This window comes from Xenopus tropicalis, chromosome 4 (assembly GCF_000004195.4).
Source record: "Xenopus tropicalis strain Nigerian chromosome 4, UCB_Xtro_10.0, whole genome shotgun sequence".
NCBI classification, from domain to species: domain Eukaryota; kingdom Metazoa; phylum Chordata; class Amphibia; order Anura; family Pipidae; genus Xenopus; species Xenopus tropicalis.
The window spans coordinates 124,212,282-124,235,079 of NC_030680.2; the positions used below are offsets into that span (position 1 = coordinate 124,212,282).

Genomic DNA, 22,798 nt, shown 5'->3' on the forward strand with positions numbered 1-22,798 from the left:
AACACCTAAGCACTTAAAGGGGACCTGTCACCCTAAGAAATAACTCCAAATTATTTTCTATATTCTTAGTTGAGCAAAATAAACTGTACTTTCTCTATATGAATAATAGAAATCTTGTTTCCTTCCTTCCTTCCTTCCTCAATCAAAGCAAGCAGACTGGCACCATTTTGTGGGCACTGTTATTAAGGCAAGCTTTGTATCATGCCAAAATCTTGTGTATGTGCCTGAATGGGGTACCAGATGCCCATGCACTGGCTACACAATTAGATGATGAGGAGGGAGGGGGGGAAAGTGAGATGTGCAGTGACATCTAGGTAGCGCTGAACTGAAAGCTAAAATTATTGTCTGCCAGGCATAGAGGCGGTGCAGGCAATATATGATTGAAAGTTGGGGTATTTAAATGCCTTTTTAATGGGCTTGGATGTGTTAATATAAAAATGAATTTGGGTTTCATGTTTAATTTGAAAAGGACTTTTATTATACAGCTTTTTATGTCTGGGAGACAGGGTTGTGCTTATGCCTTGTAAAGCATACATTTGTGCTGCTATATAAATAAATGCATACATACATGTTACAGTCTGTATGCTATTATATCCAGGTTCTTTCTACAAATGGCTCAACAAGTACCTGAATCAATCAACTTCCCTACTGAAGAGGAGAAAATCCTAGAACTATGGAAATCTCTTGACTGTTTCCAAGAATGTTTAAAGCAGTCCAAAAACCGCCCAAGGTGAGAGCTGACACAGGGTTTCAGTGTGTAATTGTAATCAACTACCTTAAAGGGGAAATATATCTTGATTTTTCACTTAAACTATTATTATTATACATGTTAAAGGTGTTATATTTTTTTTAGCATACTTTTTGCTTCCAATTTCCCTAGAAATCCCCAGCACCACCTCTTTCCTTCACTTCTCTCCTCAGTCAGGGGATCCACAGGCACTTTTTCATTAGCATAACCTGGTCATGCTAGTGAGCAACTGTCAGGCTATCACACAAGAAACACATCAACAAGCCAATGTGGTCCTCATCCCAATGGCATTTTTAGTTTCAACTGGCCTGTTGGAGGGCCCCATACATGGGCAAATAAGCTACTTACGATGTGAAGGTGTCAAATTGGCAGTTTAAATCTGCCTGTATATGGCCATCGTCTTTTCATCTTCCCTGACTAAATTGTCACAGTCTCTGCTCGTGTCAGATAGAGAAGCTGCAGTTTTTCCTGAAACTAAAGTGCTCGTGTTCCATTGTCACCTGTTTCATCTCATTCCCAGCATTTTTATTTGCAAAAATTTTACTGTTTATAACAGTCGATTTTCTATACTTTTGTGTGGCCAACCTGCTGCCAGCAACAACCCTTTTCAACCTTAGATTGAACAAATTTTTCATCAGTCACAGCTAGAGGGCCAGCCCTGATGTCACAAAAAGGAATATTTTTATTTTTGTAATTTTCCAAAAGAATTTATTAGACAGTTGGCCTCCAGCTGATCCTTATTTAATTACACACATCAGAAAAGGGCACTCAATCTGACTGACTACATACAGGTAAAGTTACAAGCAGTTCTTGCTAGGGGAGCTGATATGTACCATAGGGTAATGAAAAGAACCATGTCCCATTCTCCCATGTAAGCAGGTGACCCTTTATCTGTCACAGAGATACAGCTGCTTTTATTCAAAGCTGCTCAATTCTGTGATGGCTGGAGGGCCTTCTAGTTACCACAATACATCAGGAGGTGGCCCTCCTATTGTAACCTTTTTTTTCTTGAGCATTAAACATTAAAATGATGAGGAAATATAGTTCTAAAGGTTGAGTATTACATTGTGGGGCAGATTTATCAAAATGTGAAATTAGGGCTCACTACAGAAAAACTCACCCACATTCTATTCATTTCTAAAGGATTTTTAGAAGCTTATTTATAAAATGGTGGACTTTTTCTTTTACCCATTCATAAATAAGGTTCTAAAAATCCCATAGGAATAAATAGAAAGTGGGTCAGTTTTTTTCTGTAGTGAGCCCTACTTTCACACATAAATCTGCTACTATATGTCTCCTTTAAACTATAGTGCACTCCATTTGGGTATTAGACTTACAGTATACACTCTAGCTCAACATATGCTCAATGAATAGGGCATTTTTCTGAACATCCGTTTTGCCTGGTTTTTTAAATAAGAAATATCTATGATTTCTGTTATTTCTGGCACTATTCAAAAATATGAAGCCAGTTTTAATTTAGCACTCCCTGTTACTTCCGGAACCCGAAAAATTCAAAGCAGCTGATAAAACTAATTGCAAGTCCACTGAGAACGCCCTGATAAGGAGCTGCTCGAAGGCTGCTGCTTAGTTCACGCTGCTGTAACCATACCTGCAGTCACTAAAAGGTGCAAATTAAAAAAGAGGTATGCCCTGTGTATTGTATAGGTTTGTTAATGGAAGTCTAGGGCAGCTCTCCCACCCTTGTTAACTCTATCACTTTTATTATTCACCATTTAAAGATATATCATCCCTGTTTTTTTTTTTTTAAAATGTAATTTGCGTAATCACTTAAAGTGATACTGACTCAAAAAAACTACAATTCAGTGTACATTAAAAGTTCCCTATAGGTCGTTTTGATCGTTTTTTGCTGCTAAGTTTGCTTTTGTAAGTAATTGTTACTGGAAGTTCCTGACTGTTTTGCCAACTTGACTGTCCCTTCTCTGCCTGTCAGTTATAGCTTCTAATGCTAGCAGCCTACTGCTGCACAAATATGGCTGCCCCTCATAGAGGTACATGGGGGATCAGATAGGGAATATACAGATATTGGGCAAATACTTTTATATATGAAAAAAGGTTAATTTCTGGTGTCTCTTCATTTTAGGCAGTTGCTGGTTTAAGTAGAACTACACATTTTATCATTTATATAGACTGATTCCTTTGTTTTCAACGTGGATATCCAGTATTAAATACTATTAAATATGTATTTGGCTATGAAGTTTTGATTTTGCCCAGTGGTTACCAGACCTGACATTTTCCATGCGGTGCACTGGTTTTATTAAATGGGCAGAAATAAAAGCTGTGGTATTTTGCATGGGGCCAGTACTATGCTTGTCCCCATAGCCCGGTCACAGTAACATTTTTATATTTGTATACATTCAGCAGGTGTCACATGAAAAATTGTTATTGGGCCATTAAATGCCCATGTGGTGCAGGAGAGTTACCATGGTAACCTCTTCCTTTGGACCCCAAAGCTGTCAAATTATGTTTTCTGGCATTTTACAGAGATACTGTGTTCCAGCTGTAACCTTTTTGTGATTTTCTGATTATTCACAGAGATAGGAAGGCAGGGAAAATAATACTTTATTAAGTGATGAGGGGAGAAATTAATCTAATTTTAATTAGCCTAAATTATGTTAAAACACTTGCAGGGGTTTTTTGTTGGCATAGGTATCCAGAACTATTTCCATCTTCTCCATACAGTGGACAGTGTGCAAATATCCTATATAGCCAGAGTCTGAGGATTACGGTACATTTGCAATAAAAATTATGTCATAAAAGATGTGGTTGGCTATCAGATAGGCAGCATTGCCTTAATGTAGAGACCAAGCATTGGGTTGTAGGCTACTGTTTGCTCAGAGCATTTTAACTTACATATGTTCAGTTAAGTAGAGGCTACCATATTGCTTGCATTGCTTTGTCATAGGCTGCAATAACAACAGTAAGGTAGGGATTTTAAAGATCTTGCTGTTAGGATATGGGGATATTACAGACAGTGTAAGTAACATGGTTGCTCCTACTTATTTTATGTACAGTACTTAATACATTTTGCTGTCATACTCAACTATTTTAAGGAGATCGATGGGAGAAAAAGCCTTATTTAGGAATGTAGTGTATTTTCCATTTAAGACCCATTTTGGCGCTGTGGTTCCTTGGAAACTAAGTCACGTTGGGACCATGGAAAATGGATGACAGGAGATTAGATTATACTCTTGTGTAATGAAAGCAAATCATATTGTTTGTTTTTCCATACTAGTGTAAACAGCTTAGAGTATACAGTTGACAAAAGTAAAACTGAGAGGTCCTATTAGCAGCCTTCTGAATCTGCCTGCTTGTGTTGTGAGCCTGTGCAGAAAATCACCGCTTGTAAATAAGTCCGAAGTGATGCCAATGATTCGTATTGTTGCTAGCCCAAAATACATTTTTCAAGCCTTACTATTAGTGTCTATTTGAATCCATTTCAGCAGAGCATCTTGAATGTGAGCAGGCAAATAAGTGTCAGCTGTGTCATTACACCCTCTTTTATTAATGAGTAGTAAAAGAAAACCCAGACACTGGGAATAAATGCTTGAGTATTGAAATTCACACATAAAAATGTAATATGGCTGCTGATCTCACTAAAATAGGAATATGTAATGTCGGTGGTTACAGCAAAATGGATTGCAACTACAAATGACATAGTACTATGAAATTAGAACTTTTCAGTAGGCATTACCAGAGTGGGATAGCAGATATAGTAGGGAGAGATTGTGCCTATAGTAGCAGTGGGATAATAGCCTCTGGGAAGGGACTGTGGCTGTGGGATAGCAGGTATAGTAGGGAGAGATAGTGCCTATAGTAGCAGCGGGGGGATAATAACCTCTGGGAAGGGACTGTGGCTGTGGGATAGCAGGTATAGTAGGGAGAGATAGTGCCTATAGTAGCAGCGGGGGGATAATAACCTCTGGGAAGGGACTGTGGCTGTGGGATAGCAGGTATAGTAGGGAGAGATAGTGCCTATAGTAGCAGCGGGGGGATAATAACCTCTGGGAAGGAACTGTTGCTGTGGGATAGCAGGTATAGTAGGGAGAGATGGTGTCTATAGTAGCAGTGGGGGGATAATAGCCTCTGGGAAGGGACTGTGGCTGTGGGATAGCAGGTATAGTAGGGAGAGATGGTGCCTATAGTAGCAGTGGGGGGATAATAGCCTCTGGGAAGGGACTGTGGGATAGCAGGTATAGTAGGGAGAGATGGCGCCTATAGTAGCAGTGGGATAATAGCCTCTGGGAAGGGACTGTGGGATAGCAGGTATAGTAGGGAGAGATGGCGCCTATAGTAGCAGTGGGATAATAGCCTCTGGGAAGGGACTGTGGCTGTGGGATAGCAGGTATAGTAGGGAGAGATGGTGCCTATAGTAGCAGTGGGGGGATAATAGCCTCTGGGAAGGGACTGTGGCTGTGGGATAGCAGGTATAGTAGGGAGAGATGGTGCCTATAGTAGCAGTGGGATAATAGCCTCTGGGAAGGGACTGGGGCTGTGGGATAGCAGGTATAGTAGGGAGAGATGGTGCCTATAGTAGCAGTGGGGGGATAATAGCCTCTGGGAAGGGACTGTGGCTGTGGGATAGCAGGTATAGTAGGGAGAGATGGTGCCTATAGTAGCAGTGGGATAATAGCCTCTGGGAAGGGACTGTGGCTGTGGGATAGCAGGTATAGTAGGGAGAGATGGTGCCTATAGTAGCAGTGGGGGGATAATAGCCTCTGGGAAGGGACTGTGGGATAGCAGGTATAGTAGGGAGAGATGGCGCCTATAGTAGCAGTGGGATAATAGCCTCTGGGAAGGGACTGTGGGATAGCAGGTATAGTAGGGAGAGATGGCGCCTATAGTAGCAGTGGGATAATAGCCTCTGGGAAGGGACTGTGGCTGTGGGATAGCAGGTATAGTAGGGAGAGATGGTGCCTATAGTAGCAGTGGGGGGATAATAGCCTCTGGGAAGGGACTGTGGCTGTGGGATAGCAGGTATAGTAGGGAGAGATGGTGCCTATAGTAGCAGTGGGATAATAGCCTCTGGGAAGGGACTGGGGCTGTGGGATAGCAGGTTATAGTAGGGAGAGATGGTGCCTATAGTAGCAGTGGGGGGGATAATAGCCTCTGGGAAGGGACTGTGGCTGTGGGATAGCAGATATAGTAGGGAGAGATGGTGCCTATAGTAGCAGTGGGGGGATAATAGCCTCTGGGAAGGGACTGTGGCTGTGGGATAGCAGGTATAGTAGGGAGAGATGGTGCCTATAGTAACAGTTGGGGGATAATAGCCTCTGGGAAGGGTGAGTGGGATCACTAAAAAGAGATGGTGCCTGTAGTAGGTGTCAAGAGAATTGCCCCTTTGTGACAATGAAGCTGGATTTCTGGGAAAACATGCATTGCATCATGGAAAAATAAACATGGTGGTTGTGCTAGAAATGGCACTTTTCTCACTGCAATTGCAGATATATGTGCCCTATTATGTTATGGGCTTCTTAAGGGTAAAGACTGTACTTCTGAATATGCTACATACTGCTGATACCAAGGCTGTGTCAGATACTGATAATATCTTGATAATAGTCTAAAGCTGGCCATACACACAAGATATAATTATACAGAAACAACGTTTTATGTGTAGGACTAAATGATCCCAGCAATTTTCGTACCATGGCAAGTGGCCGTTTAGTTGTCGGACAGGTTAGAGTTTCTGTTGGATATTGATAATATCTGCATATATTGCCTATCTGACTAATCGATGGGTGGCCTATTACATATAAACAAAACGCACACACCCACAGAGGAATTTTATGTACATTTGTCAAAATTTCATGCTTTAAAAGCCATTGCTTACTCTAACAAGAACACTTTCTGTTCTTCTTTTCCTGTTGTGCTGTTGCCAATGCTATTGCAAATGCTGCTCTGTATTTGGCATTCATATATACTGGATTCAGAAATACAGAAAATATCATTTGTTTCCATACATCACTAGTATTAGTACATTAGTACACTTTCATACGATTATTATCTGCCAGTTAATGTCAAGAACATCCGACTTTAATTCTACACTTTAAATTTGAATAAGTTGTCCGTACATGTTTAGATTGTAGTCATTTTACGACAAACATTCTGGTAACGATTATATGTTTTAATGCAACAATCTAAAACTAACACATAGATTGAAATTGTAGAATTAAAGTCCTAAAACTAACAAATATTAATTTGGCCATTAATAATTGCCAGACAACAATCATACAAAAGTTACATACCCTTAATACATTGTAGGTCGCCCAAGGATATTGTCAGATAGGCAAAACATGCACAGATAATATTGTTATCCCACAAAAATTTTCTAACCTGTCCTATCAACTAAACAGCCAATTGTCATGGTACGAAAATTGTCAGGATGTGAGTCCACACACGGTCTGATAATCATAATCATAACCTTTGTTTTGTACAGTTATATAAGTGCATGTATGGCCAGCTTTAGTTTTAGATCGTTGCGTTAAAACACAAAATCAATATCTGAATTTTCATTGGGCGACAACTAAAATCTGGACGTGTATGGCCAGGTTAAGCAGCAGGCTTTGTGTGTAGTTGTGAAGAGGCATAGGGAGAGTTCCTTACAGAAGAACTGAGGGATTAGATTTCTAGGGGTAAAGGGGCAGCAATAGAAATGTTTTAAAGTGGAGACTGTAGTGGATGTGGGTGGTGTAAAAAAAGGTGGCTTTGTGAGGAACAGAGGAGAAATCGAGCAACATTTAGAGATACAAGAGATGTAGAAAGTGATTGGTCATTCTCATCTTATTTGTGAGCACCTTAATAATAACAATTTCTGTCACATTTGCAACAGCAGATATTTTTGTACCATCCGTTTCAACCCCTGCATGGTGAAACGACAGATGAGGAAGTAAAGAGCAGTTGCTGACCCAAATGGAACAAAAGGAAGGTGGCTATATATTCAATGGCCCCTTGTACAGAGTCTCTTCACAAGCTGATCCTTCAAATACCATACATGTTTGGCCAGTGCATGGCCTCTTTAAAGTGACAGGCAATTAAATATTTTTTTTTACACCCACTGTTGAGTTTTAATTAATTTGTATCAGCTTTAAATTCCTTATAAACTAAAGTTTTTTCACTTCATAATTATGGTAGCACGAATTACAGACCCACGGAGCAGCCATGTTTGTTCCCCTCTTCCAGGTTTTAATTGAAATGCCTTCCACGTGAATAAATATGCCCAATCACAAACCTGCAATGCCCCTTCTGCTTTCTGCCGGTGTGTGACAAGCTCAGCTCCGTTGTCTATATGTAGTGTGTAGTGGGTGGGGTGGGGGGGCAGCCCTGAAGTAGGCAGGCAACGGAAAGATCAAGCCTGCCTGCCTGCTATCTAGTTCACAACGCTATGCGAGGGAGGGAACGAGGGAGGGAGGGGGAACTCTTTGAAGCAAACGGCAAGCTGAATCCTCCCAGTTTATGATGTAGTCCTTTTGGCAGATTGAGAAGCTACAGTCGGGTTCAGGATCTGAAGTAAGATTTATGTAGAGAAACAGGACTTTTAGGAAAAAAAACAGTCAGCATGACCTGTAGGTAGGTTTGGAAGTAGGTTCATATTTTTAAAAGAATTTTTTTGGTGTCAGTATCACTTTAAGAAAGACTGAAGTGGTGGGGCAGTGTGAGGAGTCCCAGCTGGTAGAAGGTTGCATTAATATAGGTAGCATGTATAAGTGGTATAGCAGTTTCCTATTGCACAGTATACCTATTGTTCAACTTGAGTGCAGTAAACATACAGGAATTGTGGATTTGTGTGTTTTATTGCTTACCTTATTCTCACATTCACTGAATGCTGGTTAGAGATCCCATGTGTCCGACTCACCCCTGCTTTCCTTCTCTCCCACAGATACACTTTCTATGATGGGCCTCCCTTTGCAACGGGTCTCCCTCACTATGGGCACATCTTGGCCGGCACTATTAAGGACATTGTTACTAGATTTGCTCACCAAAGTGGCTTTCATGTAGAGAGAAGATTTGGCTGGGATTGCCATGGATTGCCAGTGGTATGTTTACTCTCATGGTGGTTTCATCATTTGTATTGTGTTTGTTTAAAGGGAAATTCCAATGCAAGAATAGGAGGGTTTGAGAGCCTTTAAGGCAAAGGAGCAGAAAAAAGGACATAGGTAACCAGCTTCCGCTTTTTCATTCATATATGGAAGGAAGGCAAAGCACATTTTCAGGGAGGACCATTTTGCTAAGGGTACGTAGTGATACAAACCACAAGATATTTGTTCCCCAAGAGGGAGGACTAGGAAGGCACTAAGTAAAGATTTGGGTGGGGGTAGAGCAGGACAAACGAGCAGGATTTAGGAGTAGAATGGCAAGGAAAGACAAAACCTAGGTAGCCTAGACATTACAGTGTTTTTTGGTTTCTATTGATTAAATCTTGTCTTATTTCTTTTAAAGAAAATAACAAAAAATAAATAGCTCTTTTATGCAATGGTTGCTCGTGGCATCTCATTGGAAATGAAATCACACACACCTACATTCCTATCTCTGTAACTTTGCATTATTTATCTGACTGGGTGAAACCATGCTCTCTCTCTGTTTTAAGCCTGCGGGGCCTTCAATGTGCAAAGTTTACCTCAGACCTAGTAACCCATAGCAAGCAGTTGTCTGCTGGCAAATTGTGTATACATGGGTGTATGGGTAAGATGACAATGACTTTAAAAAGGTCTTTTTATTAGGACTGACTTACCCGCTTTACTGTAGACTTCTATGTTAATTTTATTGCTGGATTAAATGGAGTTTGTGCCTAAATACTAGTTCACCACCATGAACCGATCCTGCTCACCCTTTCAGAAACTTATTATCCATTACCCATTTCCATTTATACATTGCACCCCCCCTGCAGCTATGCCCTGTCTATTCCTAGTGCCATCCCTTATTAATGTCACCAAGGACAGAGGGACAAGAAACTTTCTACCCATTTAGTTAATTCTTTGCATGACTTTGATTTGTGTTTTTTTGTGATTTTTTTTTTTTTTTTTTTTAATTTCCACCTCTTCAGGAATATGAAATTGACAAGACGTTGGGAATAAAGGGACCAGAGGATGTGGCCAAAATGGGCATTGCTGAATATAACAAGCAGTGTCGTGGGATTGTGATGAGATATTCTCAGGAATGGGAGGTACGGATAGTTCTTTTATGCCCTTTTGATATATGAAAGTAGGAGGAAAAGGGTCATGCTATAAAGTGCTCTGCATGCCAACATTTTGCATTTTTATACAGGTGTGGGGTCCCTTATCCAGAAACCCGTTATCCAGAAAGTTCCAAATTACAGAAACTCCAGGTCCTGAGCATTCTGGATAACTGGTCCCATACCTGTAGAGAGATAACTCCAAAATAAGAGGGTTGTGGTCTGTTCACCTGCTCTCTCTATACCTGTATTATTCTCTGCCAATGAATTTGTTAGCAAGAAACCCAAATGCAGAATGGCAAGAGTGGCAAGGCCTGTGCTGGATTCTCATGGATAGCAGCTTAACAAGCCCATCTCTTTAATGTTTTCCTAGATCAGTGTGACAAGGCTGGGCCGCTGGATTGACTTCAAAAATGACTACAAGACGCTCTACCCATGGTTCATGGAGACTGTTTGGTAGGTTGGGTGCACGTGAATTAGGTCTCCAGTTGTTCAGTAACAGGGTGGGGTTCCACAATGTTAATGCAGCTATCCAGTATAAAAGAAGCAAATCCAGATATTGACACTTTCAGTTTCACAGATTCCTTCCCTGAATTATTAGAAGACACACAGAGCTACTAAGTAGCAGCTACTTGTCATCGCGGCTACTAAATGCCAGAAAATACCCTGCCATAGACGGTACTGAGAATTGCCTCTGCTAAAACACATGTAGAGACAATTATTAGTAAATGATCAGCAATGTCTATTTTAGTAGCCATCACAATTAGCTGCTACTAGTAGCTCTGTGTGTCTTCACCCTCAATGTATTCTAATATAATCTTACAGTGAGACTAAGCAGAGGATTGTGGCAAAATATTCGTGCACCAGATGGTTAATGATTTTTTTTTTCCCCTTAATCTCCCCGAACTACCATCCCACCAGTGAAAATGTAAGTCGCCGTTGGGATGGCACACGCTTCGCAGGCGATTACAGCAAATCGCCGAAAAAGCCTCGCGAGGCAACTTCGGCGATTTGCCGAAATCGCCTGCGCATCGTGTGCCATCCCACCGGCGACTTACATTTTCGCCGGTGGGATGGTACTTTGGGGAGATTAGTCGCCCGTGACAAGGGACATTTGTCGTGGGCGACTAATCTCCCCGTGTGCCAGAGCCCTAAAGGTTCATTTCAAGGTATGGCTATATATTGTATGCGTTTAGCCTTCATTGATATATGCCAGTGCCAGATACATGCTCTGTAGACTTCTGTGAGACAAACTATGGTAAAAAAATTAGGGAATTCTTGTTACCACAAATTTCTGGGAGAATGGAATTTCTTAGTTTTACTAAGTTTTTTTTATTATGCCTTAAAAAAAGACATGTGGCAATCTTTAAATGTGTGACTATATGTGTGGGATGAAGTGGATAGAGGTGTGCAAAAGCATGGCTGATTATAAAGTGAAACATTCTGGCACAGAAGCCAGTGACCAGCAATCCTGTCAATATTTGACTATTTAGAGCAGTGTCATGGCACCACCCTCTCATATTGACGCTGCAATATCCCACTTATTGTACAGCGCTGCGGAATATGTTGGCACTTTATAAATAAATGTTAATAATAATATGAAATATTGATAACATATGATAACATTTTCTAGTATGTATGCAGCCTGCTTAGAAAATCAGTGTAGATATACAATACATGCAGCTATGGTGGCTGATTTACTGACAAGTCCAGTGCTGTAAAGAACCCTGTCACTCAGAATGGAAGAATGCTGTACGGGTCTCAGGCATTTTACTACAATCATCCTGCTCTATTTTTTTCATATCCATGAGATAGTACAACTATATATACTTACTTACATGTATAAATGGCATTCAGTAACAAAATAATTTCACAAAGCATTGTTGCAGCCATTTGTATTATTATGGAATGGGGTCTGTTACGCAGGCTTCCACTTGTGTGTCTGGCAGTGTTAAGCTGGCTTTTGGAATTCTTTCACTGCTCCATGTCTGGCAGGCCTTCCCTAAGGGTTTCACCCACTTCCCGATTTCCTTTGTGTGAAAGAAAAATATTTGTCTCACCAGAGTAGTTACATACTTTGTCTTTGTCAATATCGCCACCTGCTGCCCTTCTATGGATAGTACAAAAAGGATGATCCATGTAGAATTACGGTAGTAGGACACAGTATAATATGGTTGCCGCCATTTTGAGATGAGCAACCTATCTGACGTTTTGTGTAGGTTTCATGCAAAGTCACAGGGCCCCTGGATTGGTTGGGCAATAAAGGAAGGTCTTTTGCCTTGTCTCCTGTGTATGGCAACAGAAAGCATTGCTTCAATCCCAGTCTCTTTGTACAGTGACTACCTCAAAACTTTGTTCCTGTGATCTGTGCCTAGAACTGTATAAATATCACAACTTCTCTTGCTCATCATAGTAACATAGTAAGTTGGGTTGAAAAAAGACATACGTCAACCATTTATGCCTATAACCAATCATCATCCATTTAAAAAAGAAACATTAATATTTTAAATCTCGCAGGGCCTATTTTCTTATTTACCAACAAAAAATATCTTTAAGTTTGCTTACATGAGCAACATCCAAGGTGGTTCAGTGTCCTATACCAGTTATGGTATAGTTACATGGAGTAGCTTGCTTGTCCTTTATATATTTTTGTTCTTTGTTTGGGACTTTAGGTGGGTGTTTAAACAGCTTTATGACAAAGGACTAGTGTATCGAGGTGTTAAGGTCATGCCATTCTCTACTGCCTGCAACACTCCTCTCTCCAACTTTGAGTCCCACCAGAACTACAAGGTAACAGGATTTAATATTAACTCTTACAGTAAGGAACAGATTTATCATAGTGTCAATTTAGAGCTCACCATAGTAAAATTCTACCCTTCTCTGTTCATTTCTGTGGGGTTTTTAGAGACATATTTATCAAAGTCAATTCTCGCTTTTACCCATTAATAAATAGGTCTTTACAAATCCCATAGAAACGAATAGAGAGTGATTGCATTTTATTGTTATATTATTTCACACTTTGCTAAATCTGCACCTATGACTTAGACAAATAACATAGAAGGATATCAAAGCACTAAATCTCAGCACACATACAACTATTGGTCTCCAGTGTCCTAAATTACATCTTTTCCGTTGTTAATTTATTTCAGGATGTCCAGGATCCCTCTGTCATTGTCACCTTTCCATTGCTTGATGATTCAGGTGTATCTTTAGTGGCATGGACAACAACTCCCTGGACCCTGCCCAGCAACTTGGCCCTGTGTGTTAACCCAGAGCTGATCTATGTTAAGTTGAAAGGTGAGTCTTTAAGCAGCAGTACCTGTAGATCCTTATTTGGAGTGAGTCCACTCCTGTAATTTCGCCCCTTTATGTTAGCCAAAGCACAGTTCTATTGACTATGATGGCAGCAGTGAGTTGTTTTTGGAGGCCTTACAGTTCTACTTATGAGTTTTGTTTGTCTCCTAGATAAATCCAATGGAAATGTGTATATACTGATGGAAGCCAGGCTGTCTGCTCTGTACAAAGCTGAAAATGAATATGACATTTTGGAAAGGTACAACTACTACTACTACTACTACTACTACTACTACTGATAATAATCATAAACTGCAGGGTTTTGTGATAAATAATTACCAACTTAATATGTAACATTTTCAGGCAATCTTGTATGTGTGTGTACACACACACAGAGAAATGTATTGTTTTATGTTATATCAACTTTAGAGTAGTACAATTTGCATAATTAATAATCTTTTTTGGTTATTAAATAAATATCTTTACATTATTGATTGAATAAGTGTATCTTTAAATATATTTTATAACAGTGGTAGAAAAAAGAGCTTAACTACATGGGAGATTTTGGAGGATGGTGTTGGATCAACTGATTGCAGATTACAAGTTAGGCATAGTTGCATGGGTCAAAATATAGTGGGACTGATCTGATGAGTAAACTACATGGAAGATAATGTAAGCTTGGATACATAGCTTCTTCTATTTAGGTATAGGTTGCAGTTTTTGTTCTTTCCAGAGAACTTTTCTGAAGGCATAGATCTATATTTAGTTTATTTACTTGTTTTTTTTCTCTGGACAGATTTCCTGGCAATAACCTCAAAGGAAAAAAATACAAACCACTGTTTCCCTACTTTGAGAAGGTACATCTCTTGTTATATATGTGTTCTACATGTGTGTTTATCACCACATATTATATTCATACACAGGGTTTACCTTCTATCATTGCTTTCTCTACACCAGGCAGTGCACACTGAGCACAAAGTGTCTTTTGTATTTGTTCAAATAAATACTGCTAGGCGGAAGACAAGGCTGACAGGGCTCTATGCCAGTAGCAGGAAGTTGGTGATGCTTCTGTGGTTGTTAGTGGATTCTCGGGTTCTCTTCAGATTAGTCAAGTAATATAGCAGCAACCATTTCTATGCAAAAAGACTAAGTGGGCCATCATTCGTTTACACATATTTATAGGGGAAATACATGGACATGAACATGAACTCTTACCATTAAATAGGTTATATATGCTTTATACAGCCACAATAGGATTATTTAAATATGCTTTGTTTTACTTCCACAGTACTGTTGTTATCTCAAATTTCATGTTTACTCCTATGTTTTTACAGGCATCAGAAAGAGGAGCATTTACAGTTGTGACTGATAACTATGTGAAGTCTGAAGAAGGCACAGGAGTGGTGCACCAGGCACCTTACTTTGGAGCTGTGAGTAACATTTTTTTTCTAATTAAGGTGCATTATACCACCGATAGCCACTAGGTGGCAGTAAGATATCATGTGTTTGCTGGTGGCTTCAATTCCCGTGATTTATTTTTGACGTCAGCGGGCATATGTTATAGGATCACAGACTCCTAAGAGTAAAAGAATATGATATTGTTTTCTCACACTTCTCTTTTCTATGTAAACCAAGTAAGAGATTGCTTTGAGGGTTTCCTCGACTAACTGCTCTTTTGTACAGTTCGATGTCCAGTGTGCTGTCTCCAGAAACCCTGTTCTGCAGATGTAATGCTGTGACCTAATACTGTACTTCCACAACAAAAGCCTGATTGTTATACCAGTAGGGGCATGATAATCAGTAAAAATACAGCTAATTATGGTTTACGGGGAATAAAGTAAAAAATCGCTCTTTGGTAAACATGCCCCTAAAATCCTGCACAAGTGAAAAAAACTGGGGAGTTCCCCTCTGATGAGCTGAGGTGAATATGCCCCCATGCTGCAAGCAGTGTTTCCCTATTACCGCAATTTATCAAACAAAAAGTTCTTTTGTTTTCCTCATTTCGTTTAATGATTCACCTACTACGTGTTATGAAAAAAGGATATGGACTTAGGAAGGGGACAGTTTGATGAAGAAATATGAGACTTTCTCAAGAACAACTCAACCGACAGTTGCAACCTGGCAGGATTTAAGAAAATTTTTTTTTTTTTTTAAATTGATTTATTTTTTGCATGATTTGCTTGCAGTTCTGAATGGGTTGTCTCCAAAAGTCATGACAAATTAAAACCAATGGCCCAAACCTTTAATGAGGATAAATGCAATGACCTGTCCATTATAGCTGGCCCATATAGCTGTTTTATCCTTTTCTAAGCTATTATGCCAGCTGGACAAACCCCTTTTCCGTACCTTCCATAGCCTGAGAGAGGCCTAATGTAAATGGTCATTAATAGGTTTCCATAGGTATAACTATGGTATACAGGACTGCTGTCCAACTGGAGGCAGTGGGCTGGGTGTGCACTCCAGAGGATTTTTATGGCCCATGTCTACTCAGAGGCTCCATGGACTTCACTGTGTGATTTTTTTTAATTTAATCCAGCACTTGAACATGCTATATGAGAAATAATGTCCCCACTACATATAATAAAATGGACAGCACTGGTAAATGGTATAGGTATGTGGCTTTTTTTTTTTAGTAGTCTGGGTCCACACAAAAGATATCTGAAAATGTGCATGTTGTCCATCAGTTTATATGCTTTTAGCAGTTTTACCCTGCTTATATCATTCATTTGTAAAAACAACGCAACCCTGCCTTTCTTTGTATTGCATTATACAGGCTTTGACTGCTAGTATGACTTAAATAATACTAATTTCTCTTTTTAGGATGATTACAGAGTCTGTATGGATTTCAATATCATCCAGAAGGATTCAGTTCCTGTGTGCCCAGTTGATGCATCTGGCTGTTTCACCAAGGAAGTGACTGACTTTGCAGGACAGTATGTCAAGGTCACAAAATGAATCTGCACCTATGCATGTGTGTGTGTCTCGCTCTCTTCTCCCCACCTTTTTTCCCAATCTCACTCACGTTGTTCTAAAATAGAATATTGCTTGACTAGAGGAAACGGCCAACCTTTGATTATCTGGCCTTTAATGTTCTGGCCCTGTGACGGTACTGATGTAAGGTAACACTTGTAACATACATAATGCTGCCTTCAGAAAATTGAAATGTTAGAATGAATATTAAAATGTTATAACGCCGAAAAACAGATCTCTAGTTTATCACTAGTAAGGGGCATATTTATTATAGTATGTTAGCCAGAATCACCAACGAGGTTGCCCATAGCAACCAATCAGCAATTAGAATTTAACAGTCCCCTACAAGTTAGACAACAAAAGCACAGATCTGATTGCTATGGGCAACACCGCCGGTGAAGTTGGCTTACACACTATAATAAATAAAAGTGAACTAATTAACTGGCTGAGGACAAACCTGATCTCTGTAGAAACACTTTAAATTATTTTATTTTGGAACATTTTTTCTTTTTCTGTAAATCAGTTTTTATGTGTTTAAAATAGTCAAGAGCAAGAGTTAGGGCTTCAGAACTTGTGCCTATTGGATTTGTAAATGTAGTCTCATAGGTTTTACTTTTCCAGAAAGATATGCAAGCTTCCCTTAAAGGGATATTTAACTCACAAACAAACAATTGGATGGCTCCTCCCTCTCCTCCGGCCAAAATACTCAAATATCTTAATTAAAGCAGAAATGACTTCACTGTGAAAATTCTCATTCTCTGGCAAAAGAAACGTCGAGCAAATGCTGCCCTTAGTAAAGGAAGGTTTTCTTAATACAGAAGGGATCCCCATAGGTACATCATTGATATAGGAGCAGATATTGTGCAGGAGATCAGACTTTTCAGATCACTCATTATTCAGTAATAAATAATGTTTTAATGAATGATTTAATGTATAAATATAATTCAATGTTCTGATTTAATACGTATATTTCTAGAGCTACATAGAATCTTGCATATACCTTGAAACCTTATAAGAAATGGAAAAAGCTTAGCCTGTGCCATTAAATACACTGTGCATCATTTGTACTCTGATAACCTATTTGCCCTAATTTATGAAGAGAATAATAATAGTAGGCAATTATGTTCTTAGAATTCTAACTGATTCAATTATGTGGATATTCCTTTGTGAACAAAAGAATGGTTTATTAAAGGGGTGGTTCAGTATTAAAGAGAACTGACACCGCAAATCAGATATATATATATTTTTTTTTACATCTATCATAAAATTTTCTATGCTTATTGTGATAAAAGTATTTACCCAATGTTTTTACATCTGATCCCCATGTACCTCTATGAGGGGGCGGCCATATTTGTGCAGCAGTAGGCTGTTAGCATTAGAAGCTATAACTGACAGGCTGAGAAGGGACAGTCAGGCTGGCAAAACAGTCAGGTTTAGGAACTTCCAGTAACAATTACTTTTTAAGCAGCCTTATCAGTAGGGTGAAGACGCACACAATGATTAGTCAATGCAACTTTTTGCCAAATCCGCTTAACGAAAAATTGTGCGCGATTAGTCACACTGTCTTATACATTACCCTATGGCGGGAAAGTCGCCGTAACCACCTTTTTAAAAAGTTGCAGTGACGAATTGCCCCATGTGTCTTAAAAAAAATGACAGGACCTATAGGGAACTTTTAATGCACATTCAGATTTTGAAGGGTAGTCCTTTTCTTAGCAACTTTGCAGTTGGTCTTCATTATTTTTTATAGGTTTTTTTTTTTTTTTTAATTATATGCATTCCTCTTCTATATTTTCAAAAGAGTCTTACTGACCCCAGCTGCCAAAAAACTGCTCTGTGAGCTTATATTTTTTATCATTATTGTTACTTTTTATTCCTTAACTTTCTATTCAATCCCTTACCTATTCATATAACAATCTCTCATTCAAGCCACTACCTGGTTGCTAAGGTAAACAAGACCCTAGCAACCATTAAAATTCTCGAGACATGCTGAACAAAAATAACTGAAAAACTGCAAAAAATAAAAATGAAAACCAATTGCAAATTATCTTAGAATATCAATGTCTATGCTAAAAGTTAATTTAAAGGACACCTGTCACGCTTGCTTCACCAAAGGTGCATTCTACAACAGTCCAGTCGGTGCTAGGCTGCCCGCACTGCGAGGGAGCTCCCGGTGCCGGCGGCCACGTTATTTAGCGTGCATACACATAATGAGCCATACTCCCCCGCTCCCTTATTGTGCGCATGTGTGTGACATAGAATAGGTGGATGCAACTATTGTTTCCCCACCTGAGTGTGTGGGTCTATTAGCCTGCACCTCTGGTACGGGAAGCAATTTTAGGGTGAAAGGTGCCTTTTAAATGTGAACATCCCCTTCAAAGGCCTAATCTGGTAGATGTTGGTCCCTCTTCTCTGGTTACAGAGAATTCCACTGATTTAAGACCTTTCTTCTTCCAACGTGTTCTGTACTATATGCTTTCTTCTTACATCGTATTCACAATGTTTAAAGCAGCATCAATTTTGACAAACATATTGGTATTTGCAGGATGCTGATAAAAACATCATAAAGCTGCTGAAGGAGCACGGGCGATTGGTGCACAGCAGCTCATACAAACACAACTACCCTTTCTGTTGGAGGTAAGCACACAGTCGCTGTCCTGGAATACAAGGGAGAATACTAAACAGCAGGAGCAGGGTTATTGTTAGTCAGAAAGGCCGTGCAATAGAGATGATTTGGTGATCTGTGTACAGGTATGGGACCTGTTATCCAGAATGCTCAGGACCTGGGGTTTTTTCGGATAAGGCATCTTTCCGTAATTTCGATCTCCATAACTTAAGTCTACTAAAAATAATTTCAATATTGAAAAAACCCAATAGGATTGTTTTGCCTCCAATAAGGATTAATTATATCTTAGTTGGGATCAAGTACACAGTACTGTCTTATTATTACAGGGAAAAAGGAAATCATTTTTAAAAATTATAATGGAGTCTGTGGAAGATGGCCTTTCCATAATTCGGAACTTTCTGGGTAATGGGTTTCCCATACCCGTAAAAGTAAATAGGCAGTGGGAATTCGGAAATACAGATTATATATTGTGTAGTTGCCCTTTCCTAAACAGAGCTAATTATTTATTAATTTATTACAGTATTTATATTTAGGAAATATTTAATTCTGGTGCTGGAGTCAGAAAGGTGTAGGATTGATGAGAGTTGCAGTTTTCATTACTGACATCCCTCCTGCTTTCTGCTTTACCTTCCCAGGTCAGATACACCTCTTATTTACAAGGCTGTTCCCAGCTGGTTTGTACGAGTTGAACACATGGTTGATAAACTTCTTCAGAACAACAGTCAGTGTTACTGGTAAGGGCCATACTGCAAAGTAGTCAGACATAATCTATTGATGCAGGCAGCACAACTGGGCTGAGTGGGGCTATAGCATGTATATAACATAGCAACTGAAGATTTCAACAGACTGTGTTCTCTTTCTGAATTCCTGCTTGGCGGATATGTTTTAATTATAGGAATGCAGACCAGACACCCCTAATATATCACTATAATTATTAGCATTTCTCTGCAGTTGATTTAAAGGGGAAACTTAAGCTTTTTGAAAAGTAAACATAATTGCAAAGCAACTTTGCAATATACATCATTTAATAAATATGCAGCCTTACATGATTTTTGATATAATAATATGGTTTAATAATATATAATAATAACATGGTTTGGAACAGTTACCTAAGCCTGGCCCCTATTGTGCCAGCTGGCTACTTTAAGACTCAAAAAAATGTAAAAAATAAAAATAACGGTTGTCGACAGTCCTCAGCCTACAGAATAATTTCCCTGTCAATAAGGAAAGGAACATCACAGTGCAAAGCATTGTGGGTTATGTAGTTCCTGCATGCTGTCTGTAAACTGTGGAGAAGTTGTTAAAATTTGTATCATCAATGTTTTAGTCCCTGCAAGGATTTCAAATGATGCAGAAAGAGATGAACTGTTTTGCTGCTGGATATCCGCATATAAAATGTTATTTATTCATACTTTTTGAAGAAACAGCTGACAGTGATAGGTATATTAGTGGTTTCTGTGTTGTGTGGGGGTTTGGAACCTGGAGTTCCCCTTTAACAATCCCCCTGGAGCTCCCCTTTAACAATCCCCCTGGAGGTCAGTTCAGTGAGTTTCCCTGTTGCAGTGTGCTTATCCAGCTTCTGTAAGAGTGCCGTATGGGTGATATGAGGGCACAGGCTTAATGTTACACTTTAGAAGGACACTGCAGCATTTATTCCTGGGAAAAGTTGTTTACTGTGCAGGCTGTAGATTTGTGCCTAGCTTGGCACGTTATCAGGCTCCTGTATGGTAGAGTTTTTGTGTGGGCTGACAAACCTAGCTTTCTAAATCCATTGCCAGCTAGTTTTGTGTAAAAAAAAAAAAACAAAACAAAACAAAAAAAAAAACAGGCCAGCCTGAGAAATAACAACATTTGACACAAAATACTGGCTATTTCTGTCCTATAATGGTGGTGTTCAAGTCTTCTTTAAAGGAACAGTTCAGTATAAAAATTAAACTGGGTAAAATAGACCGACTGTGAAAAATAAAAATTGTTTTCAATGTAGATAGTTAGACAAAATGTAATCTATAAGGACTGGACTCGGCAGATGTCTAACATAATAGCCAGAGCTCTACTTCCTCCTTTACAGCTCTTTAAGCTGTTAGCAGTCAGTAGCCAATCAGTGACTTGAGGGGGGCACATGGGACATAATTATCAGTTAGTTTGCATTTGAACCTGACCTGCATGCTCACAAACTAACTGAACAGTTATGTCCTATGTGCCCCCCTAAAGTCACTGACTAACTAAGAGATTAGAGAGCTGAAAGCAGGAAGTAGTGTTCTAGCCATTATGTTAGACATCTGCCCATTCCAGCCTTTATAGATTACATTTTTGCCTAACTAACTATATTTTAAATATGGTTTGTTTTGCGCAGTCTATCTGTTTTAACCAATTTCATTTTTACACAGAACTGTTCTTTTAAGTTCAGCATTTGTTTAGGCCACTTGTTAGCGCTTAAAGAGATACTGTCATGATTTTTATGGTATACTTTAAATTTCTAAATTTCTGTGTTTACATAGCAAATAATTCACTCTACCATTTAACATTTTATTCTTGAACCAACAAATGTATTTTTTTAGCTGTAATATTGGTGTGTAGGCGCCATCTCAGTGCATTGTGTCTGAGCTTTCCGAAGGAGCCAGCCCTACACATTAGAACTGCTTTCAGGTAACCTATTGTTTCTTCTACTCCCATGTAACTGGAGGAGTCCCAAGCCGGACTTGGATTTCTTACTACTGAGTGCTACTCTGATATCTACTGGGAGCTGCTATCTTGCTCCCTTCCCATTGTTCTGCTGATTGGCTGCTGGGAGGGGGGGATATCACTCCAACTTGCAGCACAGCAGTAAAGTGTAACTGAAATTTATCAGAGCACAGGTCACATGGCTGTGGCAACCTGGGAAATGAAGAATATGGCTAGCCCCATGTGAAATTTCGAAATGAAAAACAGATTTCAATGCAGGATTCTGCTGGAGAACTCTATTAACTGATGCATTTTGAAAAAAAACATGTTTTCCCATGACAGTATCCCTTTAAACATTGGATATAATATTACTAATGTCTAGTGTTCCAGGACTATCTATATGAGCAAATCTTCATTCATTCTAGATTTTATCCTGAAACATTTTAGGCCAGGTCAGGAGACCAGCCTATGTAGTACATGGAAAATGGTTTGGCACCAGCCCTGTTTAATGTTTTGTATTTGCTATAAGCTGCAGTGTCTGCTTGCTTCTTTTATTTGTTGTCTAAAAATGCCAACTCTGTCTGAATTAAGTATATAACGCTTTTATCACGCTTGTAAGTGGGCATTACGTCACTGTGATATAATAGTTACTGATCAGTAACATATTATCACTGCTTTTAGCAGTTAAGTTTAATAAGTTATAGAATGACCTATTAGCAACTTTTCAGTTGGTCACTTTTTTTTTTTTTTTTTATAGTTTTTGAATTATTTGCCTTCCTCTTTTGCCTCTTTCTTGCTTCCCCATGGGAGTCACAATTTTATTGTTACTTTTTGCCACTTATATTTGTGTTCAGGCCCTATTCTCTTCATATTCCTGAAACTGCAGCTTGGTCGCTAGGGTAAATTAAACCCAAGCAACTAGACCAACGTATTTGGTATTAATTATACATCTTGTGTAAAAAAGCAGAAAAGGTAAAATCTTTTGGGGGTGCTGGGTTGTTAGGCACCCACCCTCAGTGCTTCTAGTCACTCACCTAATACCCTGAGTTTTTTTCTTTTCTTCTTAAAAAGATGCAGATGCCCAGGGTACTGTTTGTTGAAGGCCATGCTGCCATCATTCTTCCAGGTGCCCCCTTTGCTGCTTCTAGGAGGGTGCATGCATACTACAGAAACCTCTGGAAAGACTTCTGTACTGCGTAAATGCTCACCCCAGCCCAATGGGCCCAGACAAATGTAGGCATGTCACACAGCAAACACTACCCTGGGCTGGAATCTGCTTTCAAGAAGAGGGGCTTTAGCCCAGGTTAGCAGG

General features: G+C 39.3%; 1 protein-coding gene and 1 non-coding gene across 2 annotated transcripts in view; both read left to right on the forward strand.

Annotated features, from left to right (window-relative positions):
- Positions 1 to 22,798, forward strand: part of iars1 (isoleucyl-tRNA synthetase 1) — a 51,292-nt gene that overhangs the window by 776 nt on the left and 27,718 nt on the right. The window contains exons 2-13 of the mRNA NM_001097221.1: positions 599 to 730; positions 8,643 to 8,799; positions 9,807 to 9,926; positions 10,309 to 10,391; positions 12,608 to 12,725; positions 13,085 to 13,232; positions 13,401 to 13,488; positions 14,026 to 14,086; positions 14,564 to 14,659; positions 16,050 to 16,172; positions 18,745 to 18,836; positions 19,461 to 19,559. Coding sequence (NP_001090690.1) covers positions 612 to 730; positions 8,643 to 8,799; positions 9,807 to 9,926; positions 10,309 to 10,391; positions 12,608 to 12,725; positions 13,085 to 13,232; positions 13,401 to 13,488; positions 14,026 to 14,086; positions 14,564 to 14,659; positions 16,050 to 16,172; positions 18,745 to 18,836; positions 19,461 to 19,559 — 1,304 coding nt within the window. The 5' untranslated portion in view covers positions 599 to 611. The remainder of the gene's footprint in view (positions 1 to 598; positions 731 to 8,642; positions 8,800 to 9,806; positions 9,927 to 10,308; positions 10,392 to 12,607; positions 12,726 to 13,084; positions 13,233 to 13,400; positions 13,489 to 14,025; positions 14,087 to 14,563; positions 14,660 to 16,049; positions 16,173 to 18,744; positions 18,837 to 19,460; positions 19,560 to 22,798) is intronic.
- Positions 2,975 to 3,107, forward strand: LOC116410668. Its single transcript, XR_004222581.1, has one exon. It is a non-coding gene; the product is annotated as a small nucleolar RNA SNORA84 (small nucleolar RNA).